The sequence below is a fragment of the Lagenorhynchus albirostris genome, chromosome X (genome assembly GCF_949774975.1).
Source record: "Lagenorhynchus albirostris chromosome X, mLagAlb1.1, whole genome shotgun sequence".
NCBI lineage: Eukaryota > Metazoa > Chordata > Mammalia > Artiodactyla > Delphinidae > Lagenorhynchus > Lagenorhynchus albirostris.
This window is the reverse complement of record NC_083116.1, coordinates 104836289-104860657: the sequence shown is the minus strand read 5'-3', so window position 1 is coordinate 104860657 and position 24369 is coordinate 104836289. Positions and strand designations below refer to the sequence as shown.

General features: G+C 41.3%; 1 protein-coding gene across 1 annotated transcript in view; it reads right to left on the bottom strand.

Moving 5' to 3' along the window:
* Positions 1 to 24369, bottom strand: part of DMD (dystrophin) — a 2123521-nt gene that overhangs the window by 209287 nt on the left and 1889865 nt on the right. The window contains exon 62 of the mRNA XM_060138437.1: positions 3644 to 3704. Coding sequence (XP_059994420.1) covers positions 3644 to 3704 — 61 coding nt within the window. The remainder of the gene's footprint in view (positions 1 to 3643; positions 3705 to 24369) is intronic.

Genomic DNA, 24369 nt, shown 5'->3' with positions numbered 1-24369 from the left:
AATAAAGATGTAAAAAAAAAAAAAGAAAATTACTAGGTTGACTGACAACACAGCCATTGGTGCCTACATCTGGCACAGAGTTCTGGGCTAGCTGCCCTGCTGGTCTGACCAGGGTGCTATTTCTTATGCTTTTATTATGTCATCTATGCAAAAAACATACTGCATGCAAGTTTGGGGTTCCTAAATTCTTTTGACAGTCCAGAACACAGAAGAATGATTTTCTAACTCGTTAAGAAAGCAAGAGAGTCCCAGCTCTTGGCCCCGCTTCGTTTACCCATATGGGAGTATGCAACATAAAAAGGTGAAAGAAATTCTAACAGAATGCAGCAGGTGGTTAAAGGCTATTATACTGAAAATTTCATGAGTCTGACAATAGGCCAAAAGACTACAAAATGGCAGAGAATGGAAAAGGCAGTTGTAACAGGTTGAACATTGTTGGTGATTATTTTTTCAGTGGCAATGAAAGCTGTAATCAAATAACCTGAAAGAGATGCTGGCAGGGGTAGGAAAGCCCCAAGGGAGAGGGAATATGAAGACTGTAACAATGATGTATGCTATGGACGAATAAACTAGACAAACATGTAGTCTGAAGTTTCTTAGCATCATATGAAAAGCTGGTGTCACGATGCAGGCATAAACACTATCTGATTTGCAATCTAAAGCAGAAGACGTTGTTAATGACTTACAACCTCAAGGATGAATGCACGACTCAACAACTAACTGGAACTGTGCTACTGGTGTAGAAACCTCTTGTTATTTAGATGATCAGTTTATCTAAGCATTAAAAAGGAAACATTATAAAGCATTAAAAAATATCCAGAGAAAACACTTGCCTTTGCAGCTGGAAATGTGTGGTTAATAACTCTTGAATGGAAGTCAGGACAAATAAGAAAGAGGACGAATGGGGACTGGTTGAAATAACGTCACTATCAACTTATTATTGTTATTTGTGGATCAATAAGGCATCTCAAGTTACGAATGGCATCTGCAAGTGCACGAAGTCCACTGGACCTTGTACATCAAAGTCATTTAGTATAAACAGAATATTTTAGACAATAGTAATGTGTAATAATAAATCACAAAGGACATTAATAATCTGTTTAATGAAAATGTAAATTTCTTGAACATGCGTTCTCCCTATATTATGGCTTAACATTTTAGGGGTATATTTGAGAAACTGTACAATCTCTAATTTCAATTAGATTATAATCGTACAGAGAACTGATCTCTGTAAAGTTTCAGGGACATCTTTGAGAAATTAGGTAACCCCTCATTCCAAGGAACTGATCACTTCAGAGGCTCTTAAGGTCTCCATACTCACCTTTCTACTCATTTTCCTGTCTACTGTTCTCTGTTTCTTACCATTAAACTAGGAAGAATAATAGTCCTAAATTAAACACCAGGAGTTAAGCTCTTTAAATGGGTATCTGGAGAAACTGGAGTGGGTTGAGAGGGCATATCTGAAGCTAATTCACAGTGGAAAAATAGAATTCCTATGTTTTTTCTTAAAACTGAGAATTTATATTGTGTTTGATAATGAAAATAAAGAATTTTTAAAATAAAGATAAACTTCTTGAAAAAGAAAGCTGATATCTTAAAGTTTTTGAATTGGGACAAGACCGTGGAATGAGCCACACTCATTGATTCCTACAGCTACAAAGGAACTTAGATATCATCTAGTCCAACTCCTTATTTTATAAATAAGAAACCAAGGTTTGTACAGCTTAAGTGACTTGCCCAAGGCCATACAATCAACTAATCACAGAGCCCCCGAAGTCAAGGTTTCTTATTCCCAGATCTGTGCCCCTACCAAAACTGTCACCATGATCTTCAAGCTGGTGAAAGAGCACTGGACAAATAGGAGGACAAATAGAGAGTAGCTGTTCTCTGATCCCATCAAGGAGCAGTAAGAAACTAGTATACAGGGAGGAATTACAGCTTTTCTGGAATTTGTCTTTTTAATTTTTGGACCAAATTCATTTTCACTGCTTCACACAACTGTACTGGGATCTTTTGTAGTAGGTGTAACATCAGGGAGAAGGTACATATTTAGGCAAAGGACAGTGGGACTAGGGGGGCACTCTAGGAATCCCGTGTGAGACACTTAATGAGCCCTAAACAGGTAATAATTTGGACAATGATGGCTTAAAGATGTCTTGGATTCTCAGGTGATCCTAAAATCTTGGCTACAAAAGGAGTCATTCTTTTAGCTCATAAAGGAATTGGATAAAGTGAGAGTTTTATAAATGGGCTGAAAAAGTAGCAGGTCTCAAACATCTTAGTCAGAAATGGAAATTTGTAATGACGAAGACACTGATATAGAAGATGACTGGGAAGAATTTGAACAAAATGGTTCCACGAAATAGATAGTGGATGTAAAGCAACATAGCGCATGTCCAAATCGATATATTATTTAAGAAAATGGGTGATTTTAAATAGGTATTAAAACATGTACCTTAGAGTGACTAAATAACTATATACAACAAAAATAATAAAATAAAATTAAAAATAAGAAAACTAAAAAGCAGGATCAAAACACTGACGGAGAATTTTTGAAGTTAAGAGATACCTTGTCTGTATAATTGAATAAGACAACCTTTCCTAAAGGATGTATCTCTCCTTGAAGAGCCAAAAAAGTTCCCTCACCCCCATTCTTCTGAGTTAACAAAATTGAGGCATGAAGTCAAATTTCTTGAGAACTGTAGTAATGAAGATCTAGGAATGCACTTATTGCTTTAGAACTGAATTATGAAGAATTGATGGGCAGTGGAAGAGTAAAAACAGACTTGATAAGTGGAGAAACATTTAATATTTTTAGCCAGACTATGGCAGAAGCAAGTTCAAAGACTTAAGTTGGTACTGAAGACTATTTCATGAATCCAATTAATTTAAATTGTTGTTGAGGTGGCCGATAGAAACTTAAATTTAAGCTGGACTCAATTGTACAACCGATGAGAAACTGTTAAGGTATCATAGTAACTCAACATCCTCTCTCCTCTTTCTTCCATGGCGACCCAATGTATCATAATTTGTATTTCATGCAGCATCTTGCAGAAGGTGCTTCTAAGAACCTATATTCCTTTGACTGACAAAAATGACCCCTGAAAACAGTATCATTTTTGTTGTTGCTATGTGAAAAATGCTGAGTGCTACGCATCAAGAATGAACACCTCACCTCCACAAATCCAGAACTGCTACTGACTGCCTTTTGGGTACATCAAGTATTTATTCACCTAAAACAGTTTGGGTACAGATAGCTGCAGACATCTTCCATCTTTGTCTAAAGAAGAAGTGTGGGAAAACTCCTAAATAAATAAAATCGTTCTTGTAAATATTCATTGCCACTATCCATAATATTATCAGCAGCTTTTCGTTCTATTAGGAAAAATCCACACCACCTCCAATCACAGAACACAGCGTACACGCTGCCTTAAATGGATTTTTCCTAAAGGCTACTCCCTGTAGCATCAGCAAGTTTTCAGTGGTAATTTTAGCATGAGTTACCTATCCAAGCTTCCTCGGGGAAGAAAGAACTAGGTATTGTAGGCCAGGCTACCGTCGAGTTTTAAAAATAAATTCATCTGTGAATATACATATTAGCCACAATAAATGCTTTTTTAAGAACATGATGCTTTCAACTTACTTGATATAGTAGGGCACTTTGTTTGGTGAGATGGCTCGCTCCCAGGGACCCTGGACAGAAGCTGAAAAAGTGGGGGGAAAAAAGGCAAGAGGTCAAGTTCATGCAAACAAGAAAGACAACATTAATCTCCAGAATTACAATTTTACACTGATATTGGTCTGTTTGTTCAGTTGCCCATGAAGACAGGACTGATTAACCTGCTGTTCTGATCCTAATCTAAGAAAAACTGAACTCATTCAGGCACAAAGATAAATGCAAAGAAAAAAAAAAATCCACTGCTAAACCTACAGAGCAGGTAAGAGACTGAAAGAGTAAACTGACGGGTTTTCTCTTATGCGTCTCCATTGGGTACTTTTCTTATAATACTTCCTGTTGCTGTTTCTCAATATCTTTTACTATTTGATTGACTGGGTTTTATTAGTTTAGCAGCTGAAACACCCCTCTGTGATATATTTACATTCTAAGTTATTGAAGCTAAAGTACTCCACTTATCACTCTGATATGCTTGTTTTTCTCTTTATTTGGTTTAAACAGAATCCAGTTTCATTTACCGATTACATGTTTAACTGGTGCCTCAAAAATGTCAGCTGACCAGCGTGATCTTATTAGAAAAGATAACTGAAAGTGAGAGAATGGTACCCGACACCACAGTGTAATAAAACTTTGGTGATGAGTGATGAATCCTATAGGTGAAATTAAATTTCCCATACTGGGAATTTGTTTCATAAGGACTTTACTGTGTATCAGTCAAATCAGTCATCTTTAAACTGGGTTTTAAATGCTTAAGCTGTAGGGGTTTTTGTCTTTCCCAGAGTTGAAATACTTTGTATATACGGTTTAATATGATGGCGTTTTTTTGTTCCTTTAAGACAAAATAATCATGTTAGTAGACGCTATACCATTTCCTTAACAATAAAATCTTCCTCCTGAACAGCGTTTTAAGAAACTGGAGTTTTTGAGACATAGAATAGCATCAAGAATATAAATATAAGAAGCATTCTTATTATAACACCTAGCAATTTTATGTGTATGTCCCGTCTTTCCTGAATTTTCATCCTGCTTATAATTTGAAACACAGCTGATGCTGACCATTGTTTCCTCCTATGAAAAGCTCCCTTCTAAATTAGTCTCACAGTAAATTCACTCCACAGTGTATTAAGATGTAACAAAACATCGAAGCTAATATATCCTTGACGACACTGCATAATATGAAAGAAAAGCTTCTAATAAAACTTTGCCCACTGCCAGACAATTTAAGGGTAATGAAACTACAGATTCTTTGTTTTATAGAGAGTAATAGAGGGATCGAATCACCCAACCTTCAACCAGACATGCTGCTTTGTACCCTGGCGATATGTCATTTAAAAGATATAGAACGTGAATTTGTATTTAGCTACCTAATTGCACCTCTTCATTTTGGCAGATGGATTTCTAACATGGAGAAAAAAGACGTTTATCTGCTGTTTCGGAGGAGTCCCTTGCCTTCAAACTCTCTCTGTCCTTCTTTTTCTATTCTTGTCTCCTTTGCCTTTGTCATTCTCTGCCCAACTCTCCTCTTGTGTGTTTTTCTTCTCTGGGACACAGCTCTCTAGACCAGATTAGTTCACAGAGTAATAAGAGCTGATTTGAGGACTTAGGCTGAACTCTCTGAACTGCCTGGCAGAGTCTGATGTTATGGAAACCTAAAAACCCAAGCCCTCTGTAGCATGAGACATGGTGGAGAGCCAGAAATCATAGCTCCTGGTTGCTCAGTGGGCCCTCTTCCTAAAATCACGGCATTGCAGAAGGAAGAAGAGAACTACAGAGAGCATTTGGTCCAGTTCTCATTGGCTGTATTGCCAAGTCTATGAATGTCTAAACTGAGAAACAATGCTTATCCTGTTCTTAAAGGTCACTATGGGCTGAGCCCCACCATCTCTCTCGTTATCCTTCTCCAGTTCTTTATCATTCTAATGGTCCAGAAAGCCTTTCTGATTTGGAGGATGTTGAGTACTTCCTCTGGTAGCAGAAGAGTCTGTTCGTATTTCCTATATTACTTCTAGGCATCTCTCAGAGAGAAGTGGTCTACTGGCTGCCTGGTTGGCCCAGGGGGGTGCTCCGCCTGAGTGAAACAACCTTCAAGCAGAAACTCTAGCAAGAAATAGGAGAAAAGTGATGATGCCGCGCTGAGCTCATGACCAGACCTGTAGGTATCTATACTTGACTTTGCATTGTTAAACATTAAAAGGAAAAACAAAATTCCCCCCGAAATGCCAGAGAAGTAGTCAGAATATGCTTGAACTAAAGAGCTGAATGGATTTAATTTTTAAAATTCCAAAAAATAAGTTCCAGGTCAATATGAAATTTTAAGCTTTTGTAAGTGGAGTTCTTGTTAATTTTTATAGAGTATATTAATTGTATATGAAAATTGTTAATATTTTATTTTCTAATATAAAAGCCTTCTGCCTTTATGTGTAGCTATTAAACAGGACCGATAGTGAGATTCAGTGAATTTTTTGTGCTGAAAGATGTTTTTCCCCCTTTCATTCACAGTTTATAAATGCACCTAAGCAACTGCTTTGCAGCCATCACTTGAAGGTCGGAAATTTTACACTAAAAAATGTCCTTGAAGCAATAAAAAAAGAAGAAGAACCACAGCCTTCCCCCAGTCCTCCCCTGCCCCGTCACTACCACAGACACACACACTGGAGCTACTTGCTTTAGAAATGACACACAATCGGACGACGGTTCTATGCGACTGGAATCAATGCTCCTTCTCAGGAGATTGTTAAATGGTTGTTGGGCAATTTCGCTTGGGGCTGCCAGATGATTCTGGTCTTGCATATATTCAAAAGTTGATCCAATAATATGGTAACTCTCATAAGTGTGTCCCAGAATTATCATTTCATTTCTTGCAGGAATGCCAATGCCAACAACAGCTGTTTCTTATCTCAGTGTCCCAGTGGAAGCTTGTCATCCGTCACAAAGCTCGCCTACGCGACAGACGCACATACGTCTCTTATGCCTGATGCGGCCATTTTTAGTAGCTCATCAAAAGCAGATTTACGGGCAAATAGTTTTTATGACACTATGCTGTCCTTTGGTATTTTCTTATACAGATGCTTCTATAACCGCTATATGTAATTCCAATGCAGCTTTGTGATTCAGATTCTCGAGTGTAAAAATCATCCATTATCATATGGCAACAGCACCGTGGGGTACTGTCTGCTAAATTTAAATAGCAAACTACTTACTAGTTTATTTATTCCAAAACCAACCTCTGAATTTCCCCTTGCGTTACAGATGCAGTATGTTATTAACAGCAAGAAAGGATAGCACTTCTCCCTTCAAATGCTTTTCCTCCCTCGAGGTAACAGGATTCAATATTGTGCCCAAGGTATTTTTGAAAATCACAAACACAGGTTCCAGTGTTTAAGGGAAGTTCTTATTTCAACCGCTTTCTAATGCATGATGAACAGAATGGGCCAAGTGACGCACCCTGGTGTTAAGCCATGTTTTAATCGACACAGGGACCTAACCAGAAAATGAAGAAGAATGCTAATATCATTTAAACTGTGTTAAAAGAGCACTCTCGGGAATTCAGACTCTCATACATTCATTAATCTTTCTACTTTTTTTAAAAAAAATTTAATTTAATTTTATTTATTTTTTTATACAGCAGGTACTTATTAGTCATCAGTTTTATACCCATCAGTGTATACATGTCAATCCCAATCATGCAATTCATCCCACCACCGCCCCCACCACCCTTCCGCTCTCCCCCCCTCGGTGTCCATACGTTTGTTCTCTACATCTGTGTCTCAATATCTGCCCTACAAACCGGTTCATCAGTACCATTTTTCTAGGTTTCACATGTATGCATTAATATACGATATTTGTTTTTCTCTTTCTGACTTACTTCACTCTGTATGACAGACACTAGGTCCATCCACCTCACTACAAATAACTCAATTTCGTTCCCTTTTATGGCTGAGTAATATTCCATTGTATATATGTACCACATCTTCTTTATCCATTCATCTGTCGATGGGCATTTAGGTTGTTTCCATGACCTGGCTATTGTACATAGTCCTGCAGTGAACATTGGGGTGCATGTGTCTTTTTGAATTATGGTTTCCTCTGAGTATATGCCCAGTAGTGGGATTGCTGGACCTTATGGTAATTCTATTTTTAGTTTTTTAAGAAACCTCCATACTGTTCTCCATAGTGGCTGTATCAATTTACATTCCCACCAACAGTGCAGGAGGGTTCCCTTTTCTCCACACCCTCTCCAGCATTTGTTTGTAGATTTTCTGATGATGCCTGTTCTAACTGGTGTGAGGTGATACCTCATTGTAGTTTTGATTTGCATTTCTCTAATAATTAGTGATGTTGAGCAGCTCTTCATGAGCTTCTTGGCCATCTGTATGTCTTCTTCGGAGAAATGTCTGTTTAGGTCTTCTGCCCATTTTTGGATTGGGTGGTTTGTTTTTTTTAATATTGAGCTGCATGAGCTGTTTATGTATTTCGGAGATTAATCCTTTGTCCGTGGTTTTGTTTGCAAATATTTTCTCCCATTCTGAGGGTTGTCTTTTCGTCTTGTTTATGGTTTCCTTTGCTGTGCCAAAGCTTTTAAGTTTCATTAGGTCTCATTTGTTTATTTTTGTTTTTATTTCCACTACTCTAGGAAGTGGATCAAAACAGATCTTGCTGTGATTTATGTCACAGAGTGTTCTTCCTATGTTTTCCTCTAGGAGTTTTACAGTGTCTGGTCTTACATTTAGGTCTCCAATCCATTTTGAGTTTATTTTTGTGTATGGTGTTAGGGAGTGTTCTAATTTCATTCTTTTATATGTAGCTGTCCAGTTTTCCCAGCACCACTTAATGAAGAGACTGTCTTTTCTCCATTGTATATCCTTGCTTACTCTGTCATACATTAGTTGACCACAGGTGCATGGGTTCATCTCTGGGCTTTCTATGCTGTTCCATTGATCTATCTTTCTGTTTTTGTGCCAGTACCATACTGTCTTGATTACTGTAGCTTTGTAGTATAGTCTGAAGTCAGGGAGCCTGATTCCTCCAGCTCCGTTTTTTATCCCTCTAGACTGCTTTGGCTATTTGGGGTCTTTTGTGTCTCCATACAAATTTTAAGATTTTTTTGTCCTAGTTCCATAAAAAATGCCATTGGTAATTTGATAGGGATCGCACCAAATCTGTAGATTGCTTTGGGTAGTATAGTCATTTTCACAATATTGATTCTTCCAATCCAAGAACATGATATATCTCTCCATCTGTTGGTCTCATCTTTAATTTCTTTCATCAGTGTCTTAGTTTTCTGCATACAGGTATTTTGTCTCCCTAGCTAGGTTTATTCCTAGGTATTTTATTCTTTTTGTTGCAATGGTAAATGGGAGCGTTTCCTTAATTTCCCTTTCAGATTTTTCATCATTAGTGTGTAGGAATGCAAGAGATTTCTGTGCATTAATTTTGTATCCTGCAACTTTACCAAATTCACTGATTAGCTCTAGTAGTTTTCTGGTGGCATCTTTAGGATTCTCTATGTACAGTATCATGTCATCTGCAAACAGTTGACAATTTTACTTCTTCTTTTCCAATTTGCATTCCTTTTATTTCTTTTTCTTCTCCGATTGCCATGGCTAGGACTTCCAAAACTATGTTGAATAATAGTGGTGAGACTGGAAATCCTTGTCTCGTTCCTGATCTTAGAGGAAATGGTTTCAGTTTTTTACCATCGAGAATGATGTTTGCTGTGGGTTTGTTGTATATGGCCTTTATTATGTTGACGTAGGCTCCTTCTACGCCCCCTTTCTGGAGAGTTTTTTTATCATAAATGGGTGTTGAATTTTGTCAAAAGCTTTTTCTGCATCTATTGAGATGATCATATGGTTTTCATTCTTCAATTTGTTAATATGGTTTATCACATTGATTGATTTACGTATATTGAAGAATCCTTGCATCCCTGGGATAAACCCCACTTGATCATGGTGTATGATCCTTTTAATGTCTTGTCGGATTCTGTTTGCCAGTATTTTGTTGAGGATTTCTTCAAATATTTTCTCGGGTCCTTTCTCTCTCTCTTTCTCCTTCTGGGACCCCTATAATGCAAATGTCATTGCGTTTAATGTTGTCCCAGAGGTCTCTTAGGCTGTCTTCATTTCTTTTCATTCTTTTTTCTTTAGTCTGTTCTGCAGCAGTGAATTCCACCATTCTGTCTTCCAGGTCACTTATCTGTTCTTCTGCCTCAGTTGTTCTGCTACTGATTCCTTCTACTGTAGTTTTCTTTTCAGTTATTGTAATGTTCGTCTCTGTTTGTTTGTTCTTTACTTCTTCTATGTCTTTGTTAAACATTTCTTGCATCTTCTCGATCTTTGCCTCCATTCTTTTTCTGAGGTCCTGGATCATCTTCACTACCATCATTCTGAATTCTTTTTCTGGAAGGTTGCCTATCTCCACTTCATTTAGTTGTTTTTCTGGGGTTTTCTCTTGTTCCTTCATCTGGTACATAGCCCTCTGTCTTTTCATCTTGTCTATCTTTCTGTGAATGTGGTTTTTGTTCCACAGGCTGCAGGATTGTAGTTCTTCTTGCTTCTGCTGTCTACTTTTCTTATATTTGGTGGATTTGGAGTTTAATAACGTACTTGGGTCAAAAGAAAGCGGGGGCAGTTTATAAACATAAATAAAATACAGCATTCACTGGGGACAACAGAGAAACCTCACCTACAGGGCTATGAAAAAGGCACTAGGGAGGATCAACTAGCCACTGGCACTTGGCTCCTCAGAAGTATGCAAATTCCAGGAATGGTTTTATGGACACAGTCTACCAAGATCGACTCTAGAGCAACGTTTCTCGACCTTTTGCCACTATGTGCCCCCTACTCCAGGTATCTTTTTAGACATTTTTGTTCCCGATCACCTTATGCCACAGATATACTGTACAGACATCTGTTTCTGTATTGTATGTATCTGTGCTCTACATATAAAGAGTAAGATTTTTACATCCCCCCCAAAACCAATTTTTGACCCCTTGGGGGCAATATCACTCCCGTTGAGAATTCTTGATCTAGAGGAAGTGATGGAGGGGGTGGGGGAGAAAGGAAAACCCCTTCTGTGCCTGTAACATGACCTCAACTAGCTTATTTGATACTGAATGACCTGTGAGGTGGGTATTATTATTATTTTATTTTGCAGATGATGAGTTAAGATCACATGGAATGATACATCTAACGTCACAAGTCGGTAAGTATTAGATCCTAGTTTTGGTTTATTACTCAAACTTAAGTCAGATGATTCAGGAAATGGAGAAAACAAACCTGTCGCCTGTCTACTCTGTACCATGCACTGTGTGTTTCTTAATGTAATCCTTCCAAACACCCTCCGTGGTCACGCTATTCTATTGCTGCACATAAAGAAACTGATGCTCATAAATGATCAGTAAAGTAGCCCAGCTAGTAAACGCTCACACAGCTAGTAACGAGTGTATCCAGGATTGCCACCAGGTCTCCTTTTCCCTGGTAACAGAATTTCTAACTGCTGGGTACAGCAAGGTTCCCAAGGCTTATGAATGTCAGTTGAGGATATTCACGTGAGGCTTCTGGGAAAGTTCTTTAAAGGTGGCTGACTAAATTGAAAGGCAGCTTCGCCCTTTTCCCATCCTCTTTCTTCCTGCCTTAGATGTCATGATGTCCAGAGCTATAGTAACCAGGAGAACAGAAGCCATCTTGGTTGCAGTTCCCCAGAAGTAGACAGAGACAAGGATATGAGTGCAATGAGTTTGAGCCATGATTTAGGGAAGCGCTGGTAGAAGAACCATGATTTAGGGAAGCGCTGGTAGAAGAAGTGAGACACAGAAGGGAGGAAAGGTGATAAAGTTTGCATTACTGCTTCGGACACCTGGGGCCCAGTGCAGCTGGGGCTTCAGTGTACAACGCACTGAAGAGTTATCCCTCGCACCCCCCAGGGGAACGGGGAACTTATCTACTATTGCTTGAGGGCTATTCCTGGAGTATGTGGAGTCTTTAACTCCCCGGCACTTCTGGCCTTCCCCTCGTGCTGATGAGCAGGTTTTGACGGCCAGAGAAGAAGGCCTTAAAGGCAGAGTCACGGGTATGTGTAGCTGCAAGCCTAGGCTTGGTGAGCCTGGGCATGGTGAATGCAAGAGGGGATATGGGCAGGACTCTGACAACTTATGCTTCAGGACCTATGCACTAAGAATGACTGAGGAAAAGATGAGAAATCTGCCTTCCTGACGAATATGCAGTTATCATTCCGGTTTCTCTCTGGATTTCTATGTGAGAAACTTATAAACCCCTACTTTGTGTAAGCCATTGTTATTTGAGTTTTCTGTTACATTCAGGCAAAGCTGCTTCTAACTGAACCACTCTCACCCACTCAAACCATCTGTGGTTGCTCACATCATTCCTGGCTTACATTTTAAATGGCTGAATAGTATTCCATTATGGAAGTACCATGATTTATTGAAGAAGTTCCCTCTTTGGGAATATTTAGGTTGTTTCCAGTTTTTCACTGGTATGAGTAAGGCTGCAATGAACATCTTTGTAGAGAAACCTTTGCACACATTTTTGTTAATTTTCTTAAGCAAAATTCCTAGAAGTATATTTACTTGATTCAAGGAGAGGAATATTTTAAAGGCATTTTATACAAATGACATTCTTGCCAACAGGAGTCTTTCTTTATTGATCAAGGTGGAAAGAGAAAACTCTACAGTCCACAGGTCAATGGCACTCAGTTGGTATAATTCTCAAGGCACGTTAGATATACTGCATGATACAGTGGACTATCTGAGAATGTGCCTTTCACATCCCCTCCTTCCATGATAGCTTATAAACGTTTTGAGCTCAGAAAGGCATTCAGCACAGTGGCTTTCTATCCCAAATCCCAACCTAGAGTCCTGAGGGGTATCTAGATCACTAAGGGTGTCCAGAACACATATTCAGAAGGACTGTATTTGAGTCCTGACTCCACCGTCATTGCACCATCTGAAGCAAGTTTTGTTTTCTCCCTGAGCCTTATTTTTCTTATATGCAAAATGGGAATAATGATATCTCCCCTACCGCAATGTTATCAGGATAAAATGAGAAAATGGATACAAAATTGCTTTGCAAAATGTTCATCACCGTAAAAATCATGTTTGTAATCACATAGTTATGGGATGTTGTCTGAATGATAGTAATCCTGGAATCAAGCTCTCTGCCTCAACTGGGCAGCACTGGTCTTTAACCTTTGGATCCACTCTTAACGACTATTAGTGTGCCTCATACAGCATAAAGTGTGGCAGAGAGAAATGCCTTTGAACATTGTCTAACTGCCTAGGCTTCTGGTACTTCTTTCTTCATCTCTGTCTGCTTAGACCAATGCCATCTGCCCAACAGAATCTTCATTCTTAGGTAGACCATTTGTGCACTATTCACCAGCGTGAATGATGAACAGATTAGTTCATATATGATACAATGGGAAATAGAGGGTCATAGAATATTTCATAATCAGAGCTTTCTGATGATGAAAAGATAAGAAGATGGTTCTTGTGGTGCTATACACAGTGGCTTAGAGGTAGGAGAGTGGAGTATGACAGGTAGTTCATAAGGGACTCTGGTGCCCAGTGAAAGAGAAATCATAGATGATTCTATACTTCTAAGACTTAGTAGGCAATTGGGAGTTTCACAGACAGGAAAAATAAACTGGGAGGTGAATTTCAGATAAATTACGTGTTTAGGTTAAAATATTTGTAAGGTGGGCTTTTCACTGAAACTCAGTGAAAGAACAAGACTGTGAGTACTGTAAGTACTGTAAGACTGTAAATATGGTAGCTGAAGCTATAAAAATGGCTGGACTCTTTAAGGAAAGAAGGCTGTTAAGAGAACTGTACTCTGGGGAATGCACCAAAATGGTGGTGGCAATAGAAAAGCTGCAAAGAACTGTTGGTGGGAATGTAAACTGATACAGCCACTATGGAGAACAATAGGGAGGTTCCTTAAAAAAACTAAAAATAGAACTACCATATGACCCAACAATCCCACTACTGGGCATATACCCTGAGAAAACCATAATTCAAAAAGAGTCACGTACCACAATGTTCATTGCAGCTCCATTTACAATAGCCAGGACATGGAAGCAACCTAAGTGTCCATCGACAGATGAATGGATAAAGAAGTTGTGGCACATATATACAATGGAATATTACTCAGCCATAAAGAGAAACTAAATGAGTTATTTGTAGTGAGGTGGATGGACCTAGAGTCTGTCCTACAGAGTGAAGTAAGTCAGAAAGAGAAAAACAAATCCCAAATGCGAACACATATATATGGGATGTAAAAAAAAAAAAGTTTCTGACGAACCTAGGGGCTAGACAGGAATAAAGACGCAGACGTAGAGAATGGACTTGAGGACATGGAGAGGGGGAAGGGTAAGCTGGGACAAAGTGAGAGAGTGGCATGGACATATATACACTACCAAATGTAAAATAGCTGGTGGGAAGCAGCCGCATGACACAGGGAGAACGGCTCGGTGCTTTGTGACCACCTAGAGGGGTGGGATAGGGAGGGTGGGAGGGAGATGCAAGAGGGAGGAGATATGGGGATATATGTATACATATAGCTGATTCACTTTGTTATACAGCAGAAACTAGTACAACACTGTAAAGCAATTATACTTCAATAAAGATGTTTAAAAAATTAAAATAAAAAAGAGTGGTGAAGGCCCAACCAGATCATACAAGCTGATGGAGCAGGTAGCCAGAGGGGAAGGAGCAGGATTAGGTTCTAACCAAGCATTTGAGAAGCTGTGTATGAAGTGAGGATAACGTAAGTGCAGAGGGGGAGCTTCTGAGGGTTAGTCATGCCTCTCTCCTGTCCTGTAAAGCAGTCCATTTGATTCGTTTCTTTATGCAATTTGTTTAGGGTCTTCTTTATAATAATAAATTACATGAAACTTATTTCTACCTTTTTTTACGTCCTAAGGTCATAATCAAGATTATAATACAGTGTTTCAGTTTTCATGTAGTTATCAATGCCACATGTATATGTATATATGTCATTTTTCCTCACTGCAATTGCTTTCTGTACGATTTCTATTCTCTTTTGATGTGATCCATATAGTTCCTGTAGCAAGAGTAAGTTTTCTGTCATTTAAATGAAAGGCCAAGTTAAATTTAACACTTTCCAAAACATTAAAATAAGAATAGTATTTTATATGTCTATATCGTATATCAAAAGTAAAGATTCAATGAAAACTTTAAGATCACCTACTAAACTTTCAAAGATGGGCAGATTTTCCATAAAGATTTCAACAGCCAAGACAGATGGGCTACATTCCAGAGGGGAAGGTCACAGGAGCGATGAATGAGACCTCTAATGTCTGCCATAGCTGTGAAAATCTTTACGGCTAAGTAAAATTCCTCACGAATAACAACCTGTAAATATTATATGAGCTGTCAGACAGATAACACAGCTCTGAGACCATCGCGTACGGTGGACAGAATATCACACCATGGGATCTGTCATTTAGAATATCAGGCTGCCATTTGATCTGGGAAGTCAAGAGTTCACACTAAACTACTTGGCAAGGTGACTGAGTTGTGGAGATAATCACTATGTCTAATATCCAGCGCTGTTGGCTGCACAGTCCCACAAAGTCTAATAACCAATATTTGGTGACATTACTCGAGAGCAAAGCTCCTTCAAACTGACTCATACAAAACTCCAGGAGCCTCACTGTGATTATTAAGACAGTAAGAGGGGCTTCCCTGGTGGCGCAGTGGTTGAGAGTCCACCTGCGGATGCACGGGACACGGGTTCGTGCCCCAGTCCGGGAAGATCCCACGTGCCGCGGAGCGACTGGGCCCGTGAGCCGTGGCCGCAGAGCTTGCACGTCCGAAGCCTGTGCTCCGCAACGGGAGTGACTGCAACAGTGAGAGGCCTGCGTACCGCAAAAAAAAAAAAAAAAAAGACAGTAAGAAAAAAAATCAAGCCTCATAAGGCCCAACAGAGGAGGATAGGTGTCTATATAAATCGAGCCATGACTGACTCATGGAATTTCTGAATAATTTCTAACAGAATTGGCTGACTGTATTAGGACAGAACTCTCCTCTGGGTAAAGGTGGCTACAGTCTTTAGGCCATCTGGGTTAGCTAGGTTACTAACAAATCAGCGCGATATTGCCAGGTGCGCTTAGTATCTCTCCAGATGTGCTTTTAAAAGACAGCAGGCAGACAACACCATTTGCTGAATGCTCTCTGTGTGAATGGTATTGTATTAGGCACCAGGGAAATTTCGAGGAAAGTAAAATTTGAAACCTGAGCCAGTAGGGAGCCACTCAGATATTAAAAACCAAATGACTATAGATGGGATGTATATCCATTTAGGAGGCAAGATAAGAGTGAGAAAGAGCTAAGAATATGATAGCAATAAAAGCAAGAAGAGGGTGGGAGAGAGTACATTTTGGCCTCAATTCTTTACTCCATTGTAAAAGAATTAAATATCTATACCTTAGTCAGAGCCACAGGGCTGGTACACTGTGCTTCCCAGCCCCTTGTCCTTGGGCTTGACCATATGATTTGCTTTGGCCAATGGGGCTTCAGCGGACATGATATGAACAGAAGCTTGTGCTCTTATGCTCTGGTGAGCTGCCATGAGCGCATGCCCCAGGTGGCCTCTGATCCTTCAGCCTGGGCCTCAAAACCCACCACATTTAGAGACGATCTGAACTGATCCAGCAGCCAACCTGTAGATCAAACCTAGCCCACCTGCAGCCTGAAGCAGAGCTCCCCAGTCAAACTATCTAGATCACCTGAACTATAGTTGACCTGTAGACCCGGAAGTATGACAATAGAAACTTTCCATACTCATAGAGGAGGGCAAGGGCGAGAGGGCGAGAGAGCAAGGGAGGAAGAAGGGGAGGAGGAGGGAGGGGGAGAGGGTGCGGGAGAGAAGCAAGAACATCAGAGAGATTAAAGATTAGAAAAATAGGGGGCTTCCCTGGTGGCGCAGTGGTTGAGAGTCTGCCTGCCAATGCAGGGGACGCAGGTTCGTGCCCCGGTCCGGGAAGATCCCACATGCCGCGGGGCGGCTGGGCCCGTGAGCCATGGCCGCTGAGCCTGCGCGTCCGGAGCCTGTGCTCTGCAACGGGAGAGGCCACCGCAGTGAGAGGCCGGCGTACCACAAAAAAAAAAAGAGTAGAATAGAAAAATATTCGCAAGCCAAGTCTCCTCCAATTGTTACTAGCCACTTCCTCTATTATCGTCCAAAGAGTTAATGGGGATTATCCCCTTTAGTTAGTTAATGGGGATTATCCCCTTTAGTATATGCAGTTGAGACTTGTGGGTTGCCACCCACTAGTCCCTGGAACCCCTTCTCTGAAGCTGAAAATCCCCACGCTTGTAATGGTTACAAGCGTGAACTTGAATGTGTTATTAAGCTTCTCCCGTCTCAATTTTCTCTTCCGTGAAGTGGAGACAATAATATTCCTTAGTTTACAGGGTTGTTGTGAGGATTAAACAGGTTAACCCATGTGAGATGCTTTCCTCAGTGTTAAGAGCTCAATATTGTTTGTATTCCTATTCCCACCCCTATTATTATTATCATAATTAATGTAGTGAGTTATCAGGATACGTGTTCTATTAACTAACTCACTGCCAGTGTGAGGAATCCCAGGGTAACCAGGCAAACGAGAGAGACTCTATGGTCCTAGAGTTAAACAGACTGTTAACCACCAAGTCATGGGCCTAGGAAGCGACTCCGCTAAATAATCCCTCTTCTTCCTTTCCCGGCCGTTTTCTGACTCTTCAAAAAAATTTTAGGCAGTTCTCATAGAGTAATAAAACTTGAAAGAAGACAAACCTTCCTTTGGGCATTCTGATGTTGGTGTCAACTACAAAAGTCAGCTGTGTTTTACCATTCTATATTAGTATTGCTTAGGAACTCAAAATGAGTAGGTAAGCATTTATAGAAAGAAATAAAACATTTCATTTTCAGTTCTATTTTCAGTTCTGAGTTTTAAATTAAATTTCACATTACCAAACTTACTATCTTCTTTTTTGTTCTATTTAACTTGGTGCAGGTGGTTCATGTTAGGGTGATTATCTGACCTGTTCTAAGACATAAGCCGTGTTGCCCTTTATTTTGCCCTAAGATAGCAAGGGTTCTAGTGAGCTTCTGTGTTGGGCTCCAGGAATAACCAAGGATTTGGTTTCAAAACTTTCCCTCTTCTCCTGACAGCTCTAAGGGATGCATCTGCTCCAGACTGCCTGGGCCAAGTCTTTTGAGTTAGCCTTTCTCTTGATAGCTGGCCTAGGTCAAGTTCTACAACACGAACTCTCACCTTTTACCTTTTGAGACTAAATCCCACTGTCCTTAACTCACATCATAAATGAGCTCATTCCATTCCATTCCATTCCTCTTCTACATTTTCTCCCAGACATTTCCTGCTCAGATTTTCTCTTTCAAGTCAAATTGCCCCCATGTTGACTAATCCTTCAATTATTCTCTCGTCTGCCTCTTTCTAGCTCATTAAAACATTAGCACTCTCTAAAATCTATATTTATATTCATTATACATACATAAGAAATCCCTTTTCTGGACAAAAGGGCTATAAGGAGGCTACAGGTGAAATTGGAAAGGGGGATAGTCATCATATCAGAATGGATAAGGAGAAGGGAGAACCTGCTTTTCATCACTGAATACATCCTGTGACTCTTGCTAAGTGAAATCAAGGGCCAAGTAATCAGAAACATCCTCTGCCAGATTCCTATCAGATGAAACAGTCTGCACCTTTTTTTTTTTTTTGCGGTACGCGGGCCTCTCACTGTTGTGGCCTCTCCCGTTGCGGAGCACAGGCTCCGGACGCGCAGGCCTAGCGGCCGTGGCTCACGGGCTTATCCGCTCCGCGGCATGTGGGATCTTCCCGGACCGGGTCACGAACCCGTGTCCCCTGCATCAGCAGGCGGACTCTCCACCACTGCGCCACCAGGGAAGCCCCAGTCTGCACCTTTGATTTGCATGTAGCTGCAGGGACAATGTGCATTAATACTAGTCTATACAGAACATCTCATGTTCCTCACTGTAGAATTCCTCCTTCCACTCCACTCCTGTAACACCCACTATTTACCACAACTATAGAGGGTCATGGTTGTTTTAATAGGTCTATCTCTTTTTACAGGTCTAACTCAAATGATTTAGAATCTGAGCGTCCCAAAGCCAGGATTCTGTCTTTCTCATCTTCCTATTCCAAGTGCCTAGTGTTTGTTAAGAAATACGTGAATGAATGAATGGATGCTACAGGCACAGTAAGTCAGATCATGTCACTTCTTAGCTTAGAAACCTCCCAAGTCTTCCCTTCATGCTACGAATAGATTCCGCCTGCTTTTAACTGTAGTCGACAAGACTCTACCTGGTCTGGCTACTGGGTGCTCAATGACCTCCTATTATTCAGCATCTTGCTGCCTCGGCTTCAGTCATACTAGCCTCTTTATTTTTCCTCAACCCCCCTAAGGATGCTCCCATCTCAGAGCCTTTGCATTTACTGTTTCCTCTACCTGGAACGCTTTGCCCCCCCCCGTATCTGCCTGGTGTGCTTCCTCATTTCTCTATGAAACGTCACCGCCCTGACCACCCCATTTAAAGAGTTCTTTTCCCCTATCACCTCTAGCCCCTTTAGACTGCTTTATTCTTTTTTGTTTTTTTTTTTTTTTTGCGGTACGCGGGCCTCTCACTGTTGTGGCCTCTCCCGTGGTGGAGCACACGCTCCGGACGCGCAGGCTCAGCGGCCATGGCTCACGGGCCCAGCCGCTCCGCGGCATGTGGGATCTTCCTGGACCGGGGCACGAACCCCTGTCTCCTGCATCGGCAGGCGGACTCTCAATCACTGCGCCACCAGGGAAGGCCCTAGGCTTCTTTATTCTTCTTTATCAAACTGATCATGACCTGATTGCCTTCTCCTATTAAAATTCAAGCTCCATGAGAGAGAGATTTTCTTCTATTTACTACTGTTTCCCCAGTACCTAAAAAGAGTTTGACCTATATTGGTCATTGAATAGACATTTGTTGAGTGACAAAAGGAATCAATTCTTAGCTGGCTGAAAATAAAGTGAAGCTCCTAACTTTTTTAGGACATTAGACTAAAGTTCTTTCCTATCATATTAGAGTGGGAATAAGCCTTAGAGTGCGCAGTTATTCATTCAATCAAGGCACATCCTGCATCTATCTGCAAGGCGTTAGATGCATGAAATTAAAAAAAAAAAGAGCATTGCATGTCCTTTACCCTTGTGGCGCTCACAGTCCAACCCGTTTCCTTTTATGATCTATTTTACTGAGTCTCCTTCATTTTAACCCTTGCCTGTCATTGGTATGTATCCTGCTGAGCTTTAGGTGTGGGGCAAGGGGCTGATGTAATTTTATGCTGTCCCGAAAGTCCTTACCCATTAACGGAGCTCATGAGGTCAGACACCTTAAACAATGATCATCACTACATACACTGGACAAAATCATCAACATCGTTATGAAAGCAAGAGTAAATCAAGTTACCCAGTGACTAGAATGAGTCTATTATAATGCTTCTTTTCTCAGATGCTTCTAAATGTCTGTCAGTTACATTGCTCTGTCACAGATTGGGTTCTCCAGGAAGCAGACGCTAAGACAAAGTTCAGAGAGCAGGGTATTTAGTACGTTGTGCCTTTGCGATCGACACCTATGGAAGGGAGAAGGAGGAAGCAGGAATGGCAACAGGGAGAAGTCAAACAAGGATGGGGGCCCAGTGACAGTCTCACTCAACCCCTCAGGGAGCTGCCCGTGGAAGGGGTGTGATCTTAGGCAAGGTAGCTGAGGCCATTCCCGAAGGGACAGACAACTGAAGGTTGTCTCTACATTCAAGGGGACCTAGAAGTGCAGAAAAGTAGTCTCAAATGATTCCCAGACAGAGGGCATTCTACTTAGTGTTCCATGTGACCCTACTGCAGTGTCCCCAAACTGTCCAGGGGTTTGGTATACAGGAGTGGTCCTCAACCAGGGGCAATTCTGCCCTCGAGGAGACATCTGACAATATCTGGAGACATTTTTGGTTATCACAAATGAGGGAGAGTGGTACTGCTGGCATGCAGTGGGGTGAGGCCCGGGATGGTGCTGGACATCCTATGATGCACAGGACAGCCCCCACGATCAAGAATTGCCTGGCTTAAGATGCCACCAGTGCCCAGGTCAAAAAAGCCTGGTTACAGCCTGGCCTGGCTTATGAGATGCTCTCCACCCTAGATAGATAGTAAATAAGTGAACCAATCAGATGCTCTTTCTTAGAGAGCCTGATTGTAACACCCAGAGAGAAATTTAGATGGTAGAGAGGTGGGGAAGTTCGACAAAAGTCAGGGAGCTGAAGAAGAAAACAAGTGACAAGACAGTGGAAACTATGAGTAAGGAGAAGGTGGAGGGAAGAGAGCAGCTCCGTACTGAGAGCCTGAAGTCTACAGCAGCAGAGGCAAATACAGAGAGAAGCAAACACATGCTGCATGGCGAACGTTGTTCCCCATCCTTCCTTATGTTTCCATGTATCCTTAAAATGCCCCTCATCACCTAAGCCCATCCTTGTTCCTTCCAGCCTTAAGGAGACACAGCGCATTCCAAAGCACATCTGCAGTAGACTGAAATCAAGATGATTGTTACTGCTGATATCTGAAAGTATATTTAACAATTCAAAAGGGTGGTTTTTTAAACCAGGAATAGTTTATGTAAGTCTACAAAAAAAAACCAAAATGCCTTTTGTCCTCACCTCAAAGTTCTCACCAAAATGTATTTTCTAATCCCAAACTGGCTGTGTTCTGAAAATGGAAAACATCCAAAGAGAAGAAACAAGAGTAATGATTTTTGCCCACAGGGATGTGATTCCACCATTTCTGTTGTGCAAAGCTTTGTATTTTGGGACAGATGACAAAATGCTACCCTAGGCCAAACGCACAAATGCCTTCATTTTCTGGGGAGTGTAAAAATATACCTTTCAGAGCCAGCATTCCCGTAAAACAGTACCCATGTGTCAGGAAACTGATCCAGTGCTGTGATGCTGGTCTCCCTGCCCTAGGTCCTCATGAGGCCCAGAGGAATCTGTCATGATGAGGAAGATGAAATGGGAAAGAAACAGCTGCCTGCCTCATCTCTGCCATGCCACGAGGCTAATTTCCATGCAGGTATGCGATGAAGGAGAGGTGGCTGGTGACCAAGCTAAACTTCACCACTTAGCTCGAGGGCCAGATGATGCACAGGGTATCACAGTAGCTTCATGAAGCCTATAGGAGAGGTCCATGCTCTCGGTGTCCTGCTCAGATCCCTTCGCCCCAGCTGGCATACCCACCCCCAGCTGCTGTGAGCACTGGCTGCTGTGGGCCCACTGCCCCCAGCTCCCCCAGGTTTCCACCTCCCTCAGGGAAATGGAAACCGCCTCGCTGTCCAGTACGCCCCAGAAATCCACGGCCAATGGCTGACTGACACGGGGGAGCAGAAAGCCCAGCTCCCTTGCCTCAAAATGGGGCCAACTGCGGGGGGCAATTCGTGCTCCAGAGTTCCTGGTGGGATCAGGCTGAAGGGAGCCTCCGCCTCCTTGCTTAGCCTGACTCCCTGACCACTGTTCCCCCTACCTCATCCTGCTACCCTCCCTCCCCTTCACCTGAGAGATGCTCTCTCAACAGCTTACTTGTACAAGAAACCTTGTGTGGGGCTCTCCTTCTGTGGAAGGTTACCGAAGGCGAGGGTGGTCAACCATCCTCGTGAGCCCGGGACGGAGGGGGTTTCCTGGGACATGGGAGTTTAAGTGCTAAAAGCAAGAACATCCCGGACAAACCAGGACAAATGCGCATCCTACCTCAGGCAGACAGATCTCTGGGTCCTGAGCTTTGCCTCCAGGGGCTTGGGTGCTCTGAATAACATAAATAAATTTGCTGGTGTGCTGGTAAACCAGCTGTGCCAAAATGAAAAAGCCAAGTCTTGATTTGCAGTATTTGCCAGTTTGGGAGGTGGGCGGAAATATTCCCACTATGGCCGATTTCAAGCTACCGAAGGTCAGTTTAACAACCAGCTCTCAATTCCTGTATATATAACACTCGGCTCTCTTGAGCTGGCAGAAGCCAGTTCAAGCGCACAAATTCCCACAGCAGACACTGAGAACTTTCCTAAGCTTCCTTCTGTGTTCAAATAAATGGGTATGTAGGGCCAATGATGCAAAAGTTTGTTACTAAGGATACTCTACAGCAAATAATTCTAAGCTCTAAACTGGAGAATATAAATTTGAGCTCAAGGCGAAAGGGCCGTAGAAATAGGTTTTGAGAAGAGAGTGTAATGATTATCACCGTGACTTCTTTTTGCAGGTATCTGAAAGGCTAACTTTGAATTTACGGAGGCGTTACCAGCGTCACAGATAGGTTAGACGGCATTTGTTCCAAATTCCCAACACTCAGGACAGCACGTGACTGCTGAAGAAATTGGCTCAAGTTGTTTAGCCCTGAGATTTTACCTGATGGCTTTAGGCTGAAAATCATCTCACATTGTACCTGCAAGCTTCTTCCTGACTTTTATCATGATGGCTTCTCTAAGCTGATCTGAGCTTTAAATTATGGGCCTACTCGAATTTCAAATTCATCCATCCCCTGAGGACAATGGTAGCACAGATCCCAGCACTGTTAAGTGAAATGTCAGCAATTATTAAGTGTGCTTAAAGTTTTTCCCCCTACCTTCTTTTAAGTGTGTGAGTGGAGGGACGTGGCGGTGAAGGTTTGGCAACTCTCAAGATGGAAACAAACTTTTCAGCCTTATGTAGCAAGGAGAAACCGTAAGCACTTGGGTTACTTTAACAAGAGGAAAAGAGTCAACCAGGGATTTGATTAAGGCAGTTAAGATTATAAAGCCTGCAAGAAATAAGTGATCAGTTCTTTCTTTTTACAGTGTCTCATAATCTGAGAAATAGAAGATCACTCAGTGAAACCCACAGCTTTTAAATTCAGAATAAATAGTAAAAAGGAAATTCGTCTTCCGGAGTTCCACAGCCTTCAATAGAGTTTAATACTGCAAGAGGTCACTGGGTTAAGAGCTAGAGAACAAAAAGTTTTGCCTCTACTGTTTTTTTTCCATCATAAAAGAAATACATGCTTATTAGTAAAAACTCTTCAAAAGTAAGAAGAAAGTAAAACATAACAGCTGTTTCCATTTTGATTTAATTGATTTTCAGTCTTTTCTTTACGTGTACCTTTCTGCTGTTTATATTGTATTTTCTAATAGAGTTGTGATCATACTGTAATGTTGAAGACAGCTTTTTCCCTTAATATATTACACGGCACAGTAGACATTTAGAAAAAGGACTATGTAAAGTTATGGATGCTATCAGTCATTGCTGAGAGGCAACATAAGAGGTCAAATTATTTATTGAGTGTCTACTATGTGGTAGTCACTATGCTAAATTTCATGCTACTGTGTTTTAACAATGGGAGGAGGAAATTTACCTCTTCTTTTGGGTATAAGACATAATTCATTCTGTGAACGCTTTTACTGAACATTTACCAAGTACAGATACTGGGTTAGGTACTGGAGGATATAACTGTCAACAAGACTAAAATCATCCTGTCCTTATAGAGATTAGGATCTACTCATTGATTGCTTTTTTTTTTTTTGGTGGTACGCGGGCCTCTCACTGCTGTGGCCTCTCCCGCTGCGGAGCACAGGCTCTAGACGCGCACCCTCAGCGGCCAT